This window comes from Bubalus bubalis, chromosome X, assembly GCF_019923935.1.
Source record: "Bubalus bubalis isolate 160015118507 breed Murrah chromosome X, NDDB_SH_1, whole genome shotgun sequence".
Lineage (NCBI taxonomy): Eukaryota > Metazoa > Chordata > Mammalia > Artiodactyla > Bovidae > Bubalus > Bubalus bubalis.
The window spans coordinates 86,322,502-86,337,732 of NC_059181.1; the positions used below are offsets into that span (position 1 = coordinate 86,322,502).

General features: G+C 48.5%; 1 protein-coding gene across 2 annotated transcripts in view; it reads left to right on the forward strand.

Moving 5' to 3' along the window:
* Window positions 1–15,231, forward strand: part of COL4A6 (collagen type IV alpha 6 chain) — a 337,270-nt gene that overhangs the window by 309,280 nt on the left and 12,759 nt on the right. For both annotated transcript variants that reach the window (XM_044937071.2, XM_044937072.2), the window contains 13 exons: window positions 1,598–1,669; window positions 2,073–2,180; window positions 3,271–3,492; window positions 3,862–4,023; window positions 5,518–5,688; window positions 6,572–6,715; window positions 7,146–7,271; window positions 8,041–8,222; window positions 10,079–10,142; window positions 12,563–12,637; window positions 13,292–13,399; window positions 13,487–13,594; window positions 14,537–14,608. In XM_044937071.2, coding sequence (XP_044793006.1) covers window positions 1,598–1,669; window positions 2,073–2,180; window positions 3,271–3,492; window positions 3,862–4,023; window positions 5,518–5,688; window positions 6,572–6,715; window positions 7,146–7,271; window positions 8,041–8,222; window positions 10,079–10,142; window positions 12,563–12,637; window positions 13,292–13,399; window positions 13,487–13,594; window positions 14,537–14,608 — 1,614 coding nt within the window. The remainder of the gene's footprint in view (window positions 1–1,597; window positions 1,670–2,072; window positions 2,181–3,270; window positions 3,493–3,861; window positions 4,024–5,517; window positions 5,689–6,571; window positions 6,716–7,145; window positions 7,272–8,040; window positions 8,223–10,078; window positions 10,143–12,562; window positions 12,638–13,291; window positions 13,400–13,486; window positions 13,595–14,536; window positions 14,609–15,231) is intronic.

Below are 15,231 nucleotides of genomic sequence, written 5' to 3' on the forward strand. Positions count from 1 at the left end.
TCTCATCCATCATGAGATGCTTGCTCATAGAGAATCTTTCTGCAGTAGGGAAATAGCCCTCTGAAAGAGCTCCATCATTTCAGCACCTGGCAGGATGGAGATGGGTATAACCAGCTGTGGAGGAAGATCAGGCTTGTGGCTCTTTCCACCTGTGAAAATGTAACTATAGGAGCTTGAATTCTAGAAGGCAGAAAGCTTCTGCCAAGGCTACAAAATATGTCACTAACCTGAATGAGGTAGAATCTAGGGGATGGCCTCGAGGAAGCTCTTCTGAATAATCCTCCTTAAGTAAGATACTAAAAAACTAGTATTCATGGAGCACATACCAGGGTGCCCAGCACTGTGCTAAGTGCTATTAGCACTCTTCCATATAATCCTCACAAGTACCATATGAGATAAGTAGCTCCAATTTTACACATGAGGCTCAGAGAGCTTGAGTATCTTGCTCATACAACTAGTTAGTAGCAGAAGTACAATACAAGCTCAGCTCTGTCTGGCTTCAGAGCCCAACTTCTTAACCAATACATTATACTGTTGAATTCCCAGTTTTGATTTACGACTTAGAACAGGTGGGCTAAAAATGCCATCAAGCTTTTGTATTGGAAAGTGAAAGCGAGACTTGGGGAGGAATGCCAGGCAGTTGAATAAGCTGTCTGAATCATAGGTTATATACATATCTTTAAGAGATGTAATTTGTGATTTAAGTACAGGAAAAAGCTATAGCAGTTTCTTAGAACTGTGGGCTCTGTGACTTAATGTAGATCTCTGGGGATTGTTTTAAAGAGTAGGCAAGACTAATTTTAATTAGCAATTGTTTATAAATCGCCTCTGAAGAAGCCAACTAACAATTCATTCACTAGTATTTTATTAAACCTCCCCTCTGTGATCTTAGACTTTTTATTTACACTGTGAGTGAGTAAGGAAGAATTTGCTAGGGGAAGGGCTATGCACATCAATTTCAGTGTCTTGAATACTGAAATTGACGACCCCTTCTCCCAGTAGCAGAGTCGACAGTTTCAAAAAGTGAGCAAAAAGATCACCATCTGTCATGACCAAGAAAGTGGAGTTCAGTGTTTGCTTGGTGCAGACATATGGGTCCATCTGACCAAGGATAATGGATAGGTTTCAGTAGAACCTAAATGACGTGTGTCAAAAGAACCCAGTGGTTTGGGAAAAGCCTCATTCCAAGAAAAGAGCAGTCATGTGAACTTGAGGGGTCTTGTCTTCAAACCCTCCAATCTAGCCATGTGGACATAATAATAACTAACCCTAAGCATGCATTCTAGGGAGGGGCTCCACCTGAGGGCAGGGTGAATAGGCAACTGCTGTTTGCTGCTGTTCCCACACAACAGGAGGCTTTGTTAGAATGTGGTGTCCTGGCACTAGGACACTAGGGGCATTCTTCTCCATGAGAAATTGCACTAGGAGTAACTCCCAAGAGCTTCTGAAGCCAAGATTTTTCTGCATGGGCTCCCAGCTTCTGGGTGGAAAGAATAACTTAGCTGTTGCATTCGATGGAATGGAAGTAAAGGAGCATGCTAGGGGGAAGTCGTCCCTGACTCGATCGGTTCAGCTGTTTACATGTTACCATTTACAGGTATCACCTTGCCTTGTATTATTCCTGGACCATATGGTCCATCAGGACTCCCAGGAGCTCCCGGATTCCCAGGTATGGAATGAGGCCAGAAAAAGCCACTGAACACACATGTAAGGGCCATGTACCAAAGTAAGCCAAGGATAGCCCAGTAGCATTGGGGGATCCACGTTCCTCCTGAGAGGGCAGCCTTGAGAATTGAGGAAATAGAATGGCTGCTAGAGAGGGCTGTGTGGGGAGGGGAGAATAAAAGAGGCCCTCCAAGATATTAGGTTTTTTTCTTTTTTGACTGCACTGCATGGTTTGTGGGATCCTAGTTCCCCAACCAGGGAACGAACTTTGACTCTTGGCATAAAAGCACAGAGTCATAACCATTGGACTCCAGGGAATTCCTAAGACTAGGATTCTTGACTGGACATCACAAATCATAGCCACACCAACGTTCCTTTCCCCTTACCACTCACATTTGGGTTTTCAGGCCCTAAAGGGGCCCGTGGCCTCCCTGGGGCTCCAGGCCAACCTGGATTGCGTGGAAATAAAGGGGACCCCGGAAGTCCAGGATTGGTTCACCTGCCTGAATTGCCAGGTAAGAAAAGGAGCTTCTCCCCCTGCCCCCTGCCTCTCCTGTTGTGTGAGTATGTGTTTGGATTGTGGTAGCCATCCACCCACTGTAGAAAGTTAGGTTTGTGCTCTGGTGTAAGTGGGGTGGTTTTGATTTCATAGTCAGACAAGACAGAGCTTAGAGCTATAGAAAGACAGCGTCTCAGAGCAATAAGGGCCATTTGTGATGAGCTGAGCCAACCCCTTCAGGTTCAGAGGAGGAAACTGGCGCATATAGAAAGTGACTCGCCTGAGATCACAAAGTCACTAGTGACAGGGCTAGGACTCTGCCGGGTGGTCTGACTGCATGTTCTGGCAGTTCCCTGGATCAACTCCTGAAAGGTCAGAGAAAGAGATTCAGATAAGGGAGAGGGGAGTTGTCATATTTCAGACCCTTGGCTGACACCCTGTTGTTCCAACCTGAGCTTCATTGTGCTACACTGCACCAGCGGTTCTCAAACTGTGTTCCCTCAGCCAGCAGCAGCAGCATCACCTCGGAACTTCTTAGTAATACAGTTCCTTGGCCCCTTGGCAGAGTTACTGATCAGAAGTTTTGTGGCGGGGTTGGGGTATGGGCCCGGCAATCTGGGTTTTCCCAAGCACCCCTGCCCCAGGGGATTCTGATGCATGCTCAGTCTGAGGACCACCCCTGGTCAGCAGCAGGGGACTCATCTTAGGCCACATTTCCTTGGGTTTATTGGTGTCTCAGGTCCCTCCACCATCCAGAAAGAGGGAGGCATGAGGACGGGAGTTAGACAACTCCAGAAGAGACCCGGCCTTTGACAGGAGGTCCTGGCTCTAACCTGTGCTCTTCGGCCACTGTAGGAGCCCCAGGAGCGAGTTACTGAGCTCTGCCCAAGGCCCGGCCTCATTGAGCTAGAACCTCCTCTGGGTCACATGTTGCAGTCCCTGCCACTGGGCAAGTCTTCCCAGGACCAGAGACCTTTAAGGAAAGCCACACACATTACTAATGTGACAACTTTTGTAGTAGGAAAAAAATCTGTGTCAGAGTTCTCTAACCAAACCTATGACTTCTAAACCTCCATGGCCTTTTATTTTTGACTCTTCACATTTAGGGTTTCCTGGACCTCATGGAGAGAAGGGCTTGCCTGGGTTTCCTGGGCTCCCTGGAAAAGACGGCTTGCCTGGGAAAGTTGGCAGCCCCGGCTTACCAGGTCCCAAGGGAGCCCCTGGTGACATCCTTGGTGCTGAAAATGGTGCTCGGGGGGAGCAAGGTCTACAGGGACTGCCTGGGGACAGAGGATTTCCTGGAGACTCTGGCCTTCCAGGACTCAAGGGTGACTTTCTTTTCCCCACCTATTTGACAGTCTGCAGAAAGGCTTTCAGTACCTGGTGTACCTACATGAATAACTGCATGAATCTGGGATGATGGATGAACTAGGGGCTTGAAATGAAAAGTCATTGTGTTCTCTCCCTGCCTTTCTTAAATCACCTGAGTCCATTCTCCTGTCTCAGTAATTCCAGAAGTATCTAGAATCCATAGTCAGATTTCTTGCAAAGCCCATAATTAGCAGCAAGGCTGGAGCTGATGAGACAGTGGCACGTCAGAGGCATCCTGGGGCTGGGCTCCTCTGCTGGAAGGTGGTTTGATGAGCGGTCCCTGCTATCAATCCAGGCTGTGATCATCTGCCTCTTCCTTTTCTTAGGTTTGCTTGGGAAGTCGGGCTTGCTCGGCCCCAAAGGTGAGCGGGGCAGCCCTGGAATACCAGGCCGCGTGGGTCAGCCAGGCCCCCCAGGCCCTAGTGGTCTATTTGGCATCAAGGGCAAACCCGGGCTCCGCGGACCCCCAGGCTTTCCAGGCATTTCAGGTAGGTCCTTCAGAGGAGCAGCCACAACTTGACCAACAAGCTGGGCACTGGGGCCCTGGCACCCTGAGGGGCAGTAACAGCAGTGTGACAGGGTCAGAGCCGAGAAGGAGACTGAGTTGTCTAACCTGAGTTTCACATCTCAAGCCCCCTATGGTGCCAGGTTGAACCAGTTTGGCCTCCAAAAAGTGACCCTCAAATATGAGCACTTCTCGCCCCTCCCCCATGGCCTCCGCCCACCCACCCACAGACCCCGCCCCCGACCCTGGCAGCCTGCCTCTTGGGCCAGCAGGTCTCTGAGGACCCAGGGCCAAAGTGTTTTTCACTCCACAGTGGGGCGTGACATCCCCTGGTTCCAGCCTAGTGTTTGCAACTTGCCTTTTTCTCACACCACCCTTTTCACCCCTGACTCTTGGCCACGTGACTGAAGTTGAGTTTGTATACCACTATTAATATCTTTTTTAATCCTCTTTGTGGTTGTGTGTTTCTGGGGTCTTCACATAGGCTGTCCAGGTGAGAAAACAGCACACAAGCTCACAGACTAACACCCCCACCAGCTTGGCCTCTCGGGGAATTATCTTACTATACATTACAACCTGGTAAGGCCAGGGGTCCCTGAACTCATACTGTGGGGTTGGCCCCCATTGAATTTCCTTCCCTTGTTGTAGAATCCCCTTCACAGCCTCCCATTAGAATCCTGGGGCTCCCAGCTACATGATGCTTTTCAATCCATAGAAAGCCAAGCCAGCCATTCATTTAGGTCCTTGGGGGCCCAAATACCTCTCTCATCACTGATTTGATCCTTTGATTTTTTAATTTCCTTGCTTTGTACCTGAACATTCCACTTTGGCAGCAGCTCAAGAGGTTAATCCCATTGAGCAACTGAAAGCCTGGTGAAAGAAGTCTCAGAATACCTAGGAGACCAGATGGGCCTTGGGAATTTCTACAGTACTTGGCACTAGGGGGTCTTTCAACTCTAATGCCAAGGAACTGGCTGACTTAACTGCTTGCATGAGGGATTAAAAGGGCAGCCCTGATCCATGACTCCCTGGGAGGCTGCAACAATTGTTGGGCTTTAACCTCTACTTCACCAGTTGGCTCAGGAAACAGCCATTGTGGACTGACTCATGCTGGAATTACCAGGAAACTAGAGTCCACTTGCCACCCTGGCTCCCTAGAGCTCCATTCAGAGGCTAAAGTATGAACCACATTCATAAAGGGAGAAGAGTTGTCATCAGAAGGGGTTTGCTCATCCGCCCTGCCAGCTATAGTGCCATGCTGGTAAAGGTAGCCACTGGTGGGGCATCCTGGGTGATAAGTGCTATGCGTCAGCCAACTGAAAACCACTCTTCCTGTTAGCCTGCATGGCCCATTGTTCAAAGGCTGTTTACACACCCCAACAAGTCAACCAACCAGAAGCCAGGGGAATGGGCAGTGGCCCAGATCTGGATAGTCTCACTTGACAGCCATCATGTATTCTCTCCTGTGCTGATTCAGGACATCCTGGAAAGAAAGGTCCAAGAGGCGAGATAGGTCTCCCTGCGTCAGCTGGAAAGAGAGGCCTGCCTGGGCTGAAAGGGCTTCCGGGACCGCCAGGGCCAATTGGCTTCCTGGGGAACTCAGGCTTGCCAGGGGCCACTGGGTTGCCAGGCCTGCCAGGTCTGAAGGGTAAGTAAAATGATCAGGAAGGCACCAGTGGGTACCCAACTTGCCTCCTCCCTCCTCTGCCTAGGAAAGGGGAATGGGGAGGGAGGTGAGCAGGGCTTGCCTGGTGGCTCAGACAGTAAAGAATCTGCCCGCCAATGCAGGAGGGCCCGGTTTGATCCCTGGGTTGGGACGATCCCCTGGAGGAGGGCATGACAACCCACTCCAGTATTCTTCCTGGAGAATCCCAAGGACAGAGGAGCCTGGTGGGCTACAGTCCATGGAGTTGCAGAGTCAGACACTATGCAACTAACACTTTCACAATAGGGCAAGACAAATGCTAAAGGAGGACTCCCACCCACAGCAAGTCACTTTCCCTGCCTGCTGGGTGGAACACTGGGCTGAATAACTTGAGCAGGAAAGCCCAGAACAGGAACAGCCACACCAGGTTTACTCATTTGCATGAACCCTGCGTACAGCCTGGTGGCTCTCACTTCCTTTGAATATTCTACTAGACACCAGGAGTTGGGCTGGAAGGGAAGTAACTGGTCCAAGGTCACACAATTGGTTAGCAACAGCACCAGGCTAGAGCTCATCTCTCTACCTCCTGGGCCTAAGTTTATTTATTTATTTCCTCTGTGCTACACATGAGCTCTAACTTGACAAATTGTAAGAGAAGTGCCCAGATCTTCTTTCCTTCCTGGTACTTAGTTCCATGTCCCTATTTAGGGAAGTAGCATAACATGTACTAAGAGCTTGGGGTTTAGAGTTAGAGAAACTTGGGCTTGAACCTCTCCTCTGCAACTTTCTAGGTATGTGACTTTGGGTGAGTTAATTAACCTCTCTGAGCATCCATTTCCTTGTATGTCAAACAGGGATAATAATAGAATTTCTTGTTTCTCAACAGGTGAGAAGGGGCCTGTTGGACTGACAGGTTTTCCAGGGATTCCAGGTCTCCCTGGTATTCCTGGAGCAAGTGGATTAAAGGGAATTCCTGGGTCGACAGGAAGAGTGGGGCCATCTGGATGGGCTGGTAGCCCTGGTGAAAAAGGTGAGCTGGGGAACCCAGTTCTGGAATTGCCACCCATGCTCCCCAAAGTACATTTTATTTATCCACTTTGTCATTCAGGTGGCTTGTACCAACTTCAGGATTTGAGGTTTCTCAATGAAATCCTTTTAAACCCAGAGAACTCAATCACTCTGCATTACCACAGCATGTTAGGGGCCTTGACACACATTCCCAGATGCTTAGTGGAGAAGGGTTTTGAGTAGGGTCTAAAATTGTAGGATCTTGGGCTTGTCCAAGAAGAGGGCATGCCTGTTAATGCAAAGTTGGGGAAACACAGGCAGGAAAGAAGCTGGAAGAACCCAGAAAGGGCCCTGGAGTGGTGCGGGAAGAGCTGACATGAAAGAGCTGATATGACATGCTTACCCTGTGTCTAAGCCCCCCTCACGCGGCCTCATTACCTCCATCCCTGCAGGAGACAGAGGTGACCCAGGCCCCTTTGGGATACCCAGTCATCGACCTCCAATGCTGAACCTCCTCTTCAAAGGAGACAAAGGTTCTCAGGGCTCACCTGGAGCCATTGGATTTCCCGGACCCAGAGGTACCGGGGCAGGGAATGGGAAGGAGAAATACCCAAGACAGTTTTCATGACCAAACTTGACTTCTTTACTGGAAAAAAGTCCCCACAGTAGAAGAACCCTCAGAGCAGCAGTGTGGGTGGCAGTGGTTGGTGGGGAGGAGCACGGAGGCCGCCTTTCCTGGGCCTGAGGAGTATCTGGACTGTGAGACTGCCGGTTTTCACTGCCCCTGTGGAACTCAGTTTTTGAACCACAGGTGGCTGTGCCCCTGGATGGGCCAGGCAGATAGTGGGGGGTGGGCACTGAGTGGCTTTCCCACTGAGGAAGCTGGGGTGGCCCTGGCTGGTGCCCCATAAAGCCAAAGGCACCTCCTCCTCCTGCTGCTGCTGCTGCTGCTAAGTCGCTTCAGTCGTGTCCGACTCTGTGCAACCCCATGGACTGCAGCCTACCAGGCTTCTCCATCCATGGGATTCTCCAGGCAAGAACACTGGAGTGGGTTGCCATTTCCTTCTCCAATGTATGAAAGTGGAAAGTGAAAGTGAAGTCGCTTAGTCGTGTCTGACTCTTAGCGACCCCATGGACTGCAGCCCACCAGGCTCCTCCACCCATGGGATTTTCCGGGCAGCAGTACTGGAGTGGGGTGCCATTGCCTTCTCCCGCACCTCCTCCTACCCCAAGCTAACTGTCCCCAAACTTTCCTTTTGCCTGCCTGTGACCCAGGGCACCTGCTGCTTGGGGAACAGATTTTCTCTTGCCCAGAGTGTTTCCCCAAGACTTTTGCTTCTTTCCTAGGTGACAAAGGAGAGGCTGGCCACCCCGGGCCACCAGGCTTGCCTGGAGCTCCTGGCTTCCCCAGCCTCATCAAGGGACTTAGTGGGAGACCAGGCCCCCCTGGCTCCACAGGACTACGGGGCTTACCTGGCCTGAAGGGGTACCCTGGAATTGCAGGTTTCCAAGGAATTCCAGGAGAAAGTGTAAGTGGGCCCAGATCTTTGTCTCCCCACCAGGGAACGGCCTTGATAGCAGGGGGATGGGCCCCTATTGCCCACCTTTCTGATCTCAGCCCACTTCCCATGCCCTCCCTGAGCTAACCCCAACAAGGTACCTCCTTGAGTTGGCCAGGTCTTCTCACTTGTTCCCGAACATCCCCTCTTCTGGGCCTTTGTTCACACTATCTCCCTCACATGGCAGAGCATCCTCCTTGCAATTGCTGACGACCTGCTGGTCCTTCAGGCCCCAGCCCAGGTACCCGCCCCTCCAGGAGTCCCTGAGTTCCCACCCTGCTGACACCCTACATCTCACACTGCTTCCACTGATCCTGGTTGGTTCTGCCTGGGTCTGATTTCCTCAATGAGATTGTTAGGACTTGAGAGCAAGCCTTGCTTGCTTTTTTGTCTGCATCCCACTGCCAGCATCCCATGTTGAATTTGGCACATCAGAAGAATTCAGTACAGACTATTTGATGTTTTGATTTCAGAAAGATCTTTGTTGCCTCTAGGCAACAACTGGCAAAGAATCAAAGTCCGTTTTTTTTTTTTCTGGATTTTTAAAAAGCAGGGTGGTAGGGTAGTTAGCAATGAGACAGGCATAGGCTTGATTCTCTGCTCCATCACTCATTAGCTCTGTGATTTGGGGCATACCACTCCAGTTGCTGGAGCCTTGCTTTTCTCATCTGTTCAAAATGGGAATAGTATTCAAACCTTCTTCAGCCCATAGTGAAGGTTAAGGGAGCACATATGTATAAAGCAGGTAGCACTGTATAGTCTGTACATGACAGACTCTGAATAAATAGTAGCAATAATAGTACTGAAGGGACTAAATAAATTGGATCACAGGACACCTGTGTTCCCTGCAGGCACAGCCCTTGTCCTTTAAAAGTATCAGTCCAGCTGATGGAGAGAGAAAACACACACACATACACACACACCTGAAAAAAAGGCAAAAGAAACAATTCTCAACCTGCTACCTACATACTAGGTAGGATGCAATCAAAGTGGGAAGGCATTCTGGGAGGGGTCCCAGCATAAGCAGGGGCTCTGAATGAGTAGATATGGCGATGCACAGAAAACCCCAGGTGAATGGGGGGTGGTGTCATGGTCATGGTCCAGGGAGCTAAGTGACCCAAATCAGACTGCCACCCAAGGTCCTGAGTAGCATGTGTCCTTACTGGGTACATCTCAAACCCAAACCATACCAGATGCCAGGGGAGGAAATGGGCCAATTGCAGCCAACATGCCTGCTTCTCAGACTCAATATGTTGGACATTAGCCAGTGAGGACAGTTTTTCTTGTGAAAATTATGGGATTAGACCAAATTCAGACTCCAGTACCTGCCTGCATACAGCCCGCTGCCTAGTGGCAGAAAGACTCCACATTCCTTGCAGAACCTGTGGCAGAGGCCTACCTCCACTTGGGGAGGCCACACTTGTTCTTGTCCATCATGGCTTTGGCATGGGTGGTGATAGCCAAATGTATGTAGAGTGAATCAAGTTCCTGGACTGACTGTTAGGTTCTGTATTTTCTAAGAGATTTGCTAGAACATCTACACCTTGATTTCCCATGATACCAATTGTGTTAGGCACTGGGAAGTTATGAATGACAAGACCAGGGTTAATCTGCAGATCAAACTCTTCTCCAATTTTTACCATAAATATGCATTTCTCCCCTTGCACATAAATTTCCCCTCTTCAGGATGCCCCCCTCCTCTCCACCCCTGCCACAGAGTATGCAATGGACAGGTCTCAAGCAGTGGCTCAGGGAATGGAGGGGGAAGAGATGATGGGAGGTCCTGAGTGCTAAGCAGAAATACTGATTTCTGTATTGCTTTGAAGGGTTCACAGGGTCTCAGTGGAGCTCCCGGGCTACCAGGAGCGTCTGGTCTCCCAGGTTTAAAAGGTAAAGTGCTTACTTCACTCTGTATAACTGGCTCTAGGTTCATCTACCTCACTACAACTAACTCAAATTCATTCCTTTTGATGGCTGAGTAATATTCCATTGTATATATGTACCACATCTTCTTTATCCATTTATCTGTCAGTGGATATCTACGTTGCTTCCACATCCTGACTATTGTAAATAGTGCTGCAATGAACATGGGGGTATATGTGTCTTTTTCAGTTATGGTTTTCTCAGGGTATATGCCCAATATATTAATGCATATATATGGAATCTAGGAAGATGGTATTGATTAACATATTTGCAGGGCGGGAATAGAGACACAGACGTACGGAATGGATTTATGGAGACAGCAGGGGAAGGAGAAGGTGGGACGAATTGAGAGAGTAGCAATGAAACATGTACATTCAGTTTAGTTCAGTTCAGTTCAGTCGCTCAGTCATGTCTGACTCTGCAACCCCATGAATGGCAGCATGCCAGGCCTCCCTGTCCATCACCAACTCCCGGAGTTTACCCATACTCATGTCCATCGAGTCAGTGAGGCCATCCAGCCATCTCATCCTCTGCAGTCATCAGGGTCTTTTCTAATGAGTCAACTCTTCACATGGGGTGGCCAAAGTATTGGAGTTTCAGCTTCAGCATCAGTCCCTCCAATGAACACCCAGGACTGATCTCCTTTAGGATGGACTGATCTCCTTGCAGTCCAAGGGACTCTCAAGAGTCTTCTCCAATACCACAGTTCAAAAGCATCAATTCTTTGGCACTCAGCTTTCTTCACAGTCCAACTCTCACATCCATACATGACCACTGGAAAAGCCATAGCCTTGACTAGACGGACCTTTGTTGGCAAAGTAACGTCTATGCTTTTGAATATGCTATCTAGGTTGGTCATAACTTTCCTTCCAAGGAGTAAGCGTCTTTTAATTTCATGGCTGGAATCACCATCTGCAGTGGTTTTGGAGCCCAGAAAAATAAAGTCTGACTCTGTTTCCACTGTTTCCCCATCTATTTCCCATGAAGTGATGGGACCAGATGCCATGATCTTAGTTTTCTGAATGTTGAGTTTTAAGCCAACTTTTTCACTCTGCTCTTTCACTTTCATCAAGAGGCTTTATAGTTCCTCTTCACTTTCTGCCATAAGGGTGGTATCATCTGCATCTCTGAGGTTATTGATATTTCTCTCGGCAATCTTGATTCCAGCTTGTGCTTCTTCCAGCCCAGCGTTTCTCATGATGTACTCTGCATTGAAGTTAAATAAGCAGGGTGACAATATACAGCCTTGACGTACTCCTTTTCCTATTTGGAACCAATCTGTTGTTCCATGTCCAATTCTAACTGTTGCTTCCTGACCTGTATACAGGTTTCTCAAGAGGCAGGCCAGGTGGTCTGGTATTCCCATCTCTTTCAGAATTTTCCACAGTTTATTGTGATCCACACAGTCAAAGGCTTTGGCATAGTCAATAAAGCAGAAATAGATGTTTTTCTGGAACTCTCTTGCTTTTTCAATGATCCAGCGGGTGTTGGCAATTTGATCTCTGGTTCCTCTGCCTTTTCTAAAACCAGCTTGAACATCTGGAAGTTCATGATTCATGTATTGCTGAAGCCTGGCTTGTACATTACCATATGAAAATAGCTAGCTAGTGGGAAGTTGCTGTATAACACAGGGAGCTCAACCTGGTGCTCTGTGACAACCTAGAGGGGTGGGATGAGGAGGTGGGTGGGAGGGAGATTCAAAAGGGAGGGGATATTTGTTATACTTATGATTGATTCACATTATTGTATTGCAGAAACCAACACAACATTGTAAAGCAATTTATCCTCCAAAAAAAATAATTAAAAAAATTCTTTCATTAAAGAAAGATAAGGAACATTTCCCCTTTTACTGTGTTTTTCCAGAGCAAGGTGGATTTCTAACAGGCCCAGGGTTCTCCTTGGGGGAGACTGTGTGTTTACAGGAAAATGAACCAATTGGCACTTCTGCTTTGGCCAAACCCCCTTTGCAATCTTTGTTAGTCAAAGGTAGGCGAATAGCAGTGGTTTGACCCACCTGCCTTCCAGACTCAGCAGCAGAGGACACCCTCAGCTCTAGACAGTCTCCTCTTCTGGTGATATTTTAGGGCTCTTCCCATCATCTTCTCTGCCCATACCAAGCCTAGTAATGTGTTTCCCAGTGGAGATATGCTGCATGTAGCAGCATTTCATACCAATAGCCTGGTAGCATCCCAGCCCTGCATTGCAGCATAAAAGCATAACATTTTACCCAATGGGTAATTGTGTCAAGGAGTTTCCCTGGCCATGATTTTTCCTTCAAAAGATCTTTTTGCTATACCCCAATACAAAAACTTTTTTTTTTAATCTATTTGCTGCAAATTGAGCTATACCTTCTCCTGATGACTTAAACAATATCTTGATATCCCCAGGAGATCAAGGCCAGACACTTGGAATTTCTGGTAGCCCGGGACCCAAGGGACAACCTGGGGAGTCTGGTTTCAAAGGTAAGGCTGCTGTACTTTTGTCTCCTACATTTCACAGACTCCTTAAAACTGAGCATTGGAAGGAATTTTGGAGGCCAAACCTAAGTTCTGCAACTTCTGTCCAGTGCAGAAAAATTCCAACCTGACATATATCCACTCAGAGGCAGTCAACATTTTCCCCAAGCAAACCAGCCTACTTTTTCTTCAAGACTCACAGACTTACAGGATAGTCTAAGACTTTTAAGATAATGGGGTCCACTCCCTTAATTTATAGTTTTGCAAACTACTTCTTAAACCTTTCCACCCATCACTCCTACTTCTGGGAACACTCAGAACAAGTTTACTTACTTTTTCAGTTGGGCATGTGTGCATGCTAAGTCGCTTTAGTCATGTCTGACTCTGTGCGACCCCATGGATTGTAGCCCACCAGGCTCCTCTGTCAATGGGATTCTCCAGGCAAGAATACTAGAGTAGGTTGCCATGCCCTTTCAGTTGGGTGGCACCTTTCAAGTATGAAGACAGCTGCCACAATACCTTTCAGAGTTTCTTCACTGGATCCAGCTGCCATGGCGGCTCAAAACGGCTTCACCTTCCTGCCCCTACCCCCACCTCCTGTGGAGGAACATACTCCCTGAACTATACCTTGATCACTCAGCATTTTTCTTGATTTTGTAGGTGTGAAAGGAAAAGACGGACCAATTGGTGATGTGGGTTTCCCAGGAAACAAAGGTGAAGATGGGAAAGTTGGCATTTCTGGAGATGTTGGCCTTCCTGGCTCCCTAGGTACCATGACACATGACAACTTTATTCTGAAAAATTTCAGATCAGCCTCAAGACTTCTTCTGATTTCTGCCTTTTTTTAATTCTTAGGACTCCCCGGAGTTGCAGGCATGAGAGGAAATCCAGGGCTTCCAGGTTCTCCAGGCCACCCAGGGACAACTGGGCCCCTGGGTCCCCCTGGCCTAATAGGAACCAAAGGTATGTGTATTAGGGCGTGGCAGTGGGGAAAAGGGTCCTTTCCTCAAAAAAGGGTAGTAACTACTTTTCATTAGGAGACCCTAGCCGGGGTTAAGCCATATCCAGGGAAGTCACTGACTGAGCTGCATGAGAGGTAATGGGAAAGGAGGAAGAAAGGAGGATGGGCATGAGTGGAAAAAGGAGAACATGGGGTCCATGGAGAGCAGAGTTAGGAAGGAAGATCATCGCCCTGGCATAGGTAGCCTTTCCCTGACTGAGAGATTAGGCAGCAAGTCTCTGGGAGCTGGCAACTCAAGGTCTTGGCATTGCCACTCTGAGTTCTTCTTGAAGTTACATAATTATCTACCATCCTGGAGGAGGGCATGGCAACCCACTCCAGTATTCTCGCCTAGAGAATCCCATGGACAAAGGACCCTGGCGGGCTACAGTCCATAGGGTCGCAAAGAGTCGGACATGACTAAAGTGACTTAGCACAGGACAGCACTGCTCTTAAAGCTATGTGTACATGCATGTTCAGTCGCTCAGTCAAGTCTGACTCTTTGCAACCCCTTAGACTGTAGCCCACCAGGCTCCTCTGTCCATGGGATTCTCCAGGCAAGAATACTGGAGTGGGTTGCAGTGCCCTCCTTCAGAGGATCTTTCCAACCCAGGGATCAAATCCTTATCTCACGTCTCCTGAATCAGCAGGCAGGTTCTTTGCCATTAGCACCACCTGGGAGGCCCTCTTCAAGCTATAATGGTCTCTAATGAGAGGCAGAAACACTTAGGGTGGAAGGTGGAGACTAAGGGTGGTCCAGTCTCCCTTAGGGCATTAATTAATGCTTCAAGAATGCCCAGGACCTTTGAAATGAGGACTTTGCAGTGCCCTTGGGGGCAGGACCTTTGGCTGACCCTTCATGATTCAGAGTTGCTGGAACCATTTCTGATCTTCTCTCCCCTCAGGTTTCCCTGGACTTCCAGGTTTACATGGACTGAATGGGCTTCCAGGAACCAAGGGGACTCATGGAACTCCAGGTAAGCAAGACCCTGGAAGGCAAGGAGGAGAACACCAACTCTTCCAGAAGCCTGATGGGGCTGATCTTGAGTTCTAGGCCACAATGTATCCCATATCCTTAGACTCCTAGATGTCCTTAGTATGATTGAGTGAAAGTCGCTCAGTCGTGTCTGACTCTTTGTGACCCCATGGACTTATACAGTCCATGGAATTCTCCAGACCAGAATACTGAAGTGGGTAGCCTTTCCCTTCTCCAGAGGATCTTCCCAACCCAGGGATCGAACCCAGGTCTCCCACATTGCAGGTGGAGTCTTTACTAGCTGAGCCACAAGGGAAGCCCAAAACAGTGGTTAGAGGTGGCTAGATTAGAGTTTTATATAAATTTGGTTAACATTTATTGAGCATTATGCTAAATATTATACCTGAATTACCTTATTTACTGGAGTGGGTAGCCTTTCCCTTCTCCAGGGGATCTTCCCAACCCAAGGATTGAACCCAGGTCCTCCACATTGCAGGCAGATTCTTACTGGCTGAGCCACAAGGGAAGCCCAAGAATACTGGAGTGGGTAGCCTATCCCTTCTCCAGGAGTTGAACCAGGGTCTCCTGCATTGCAGGAGATTCTTTACCAACTAAGCTATCAGG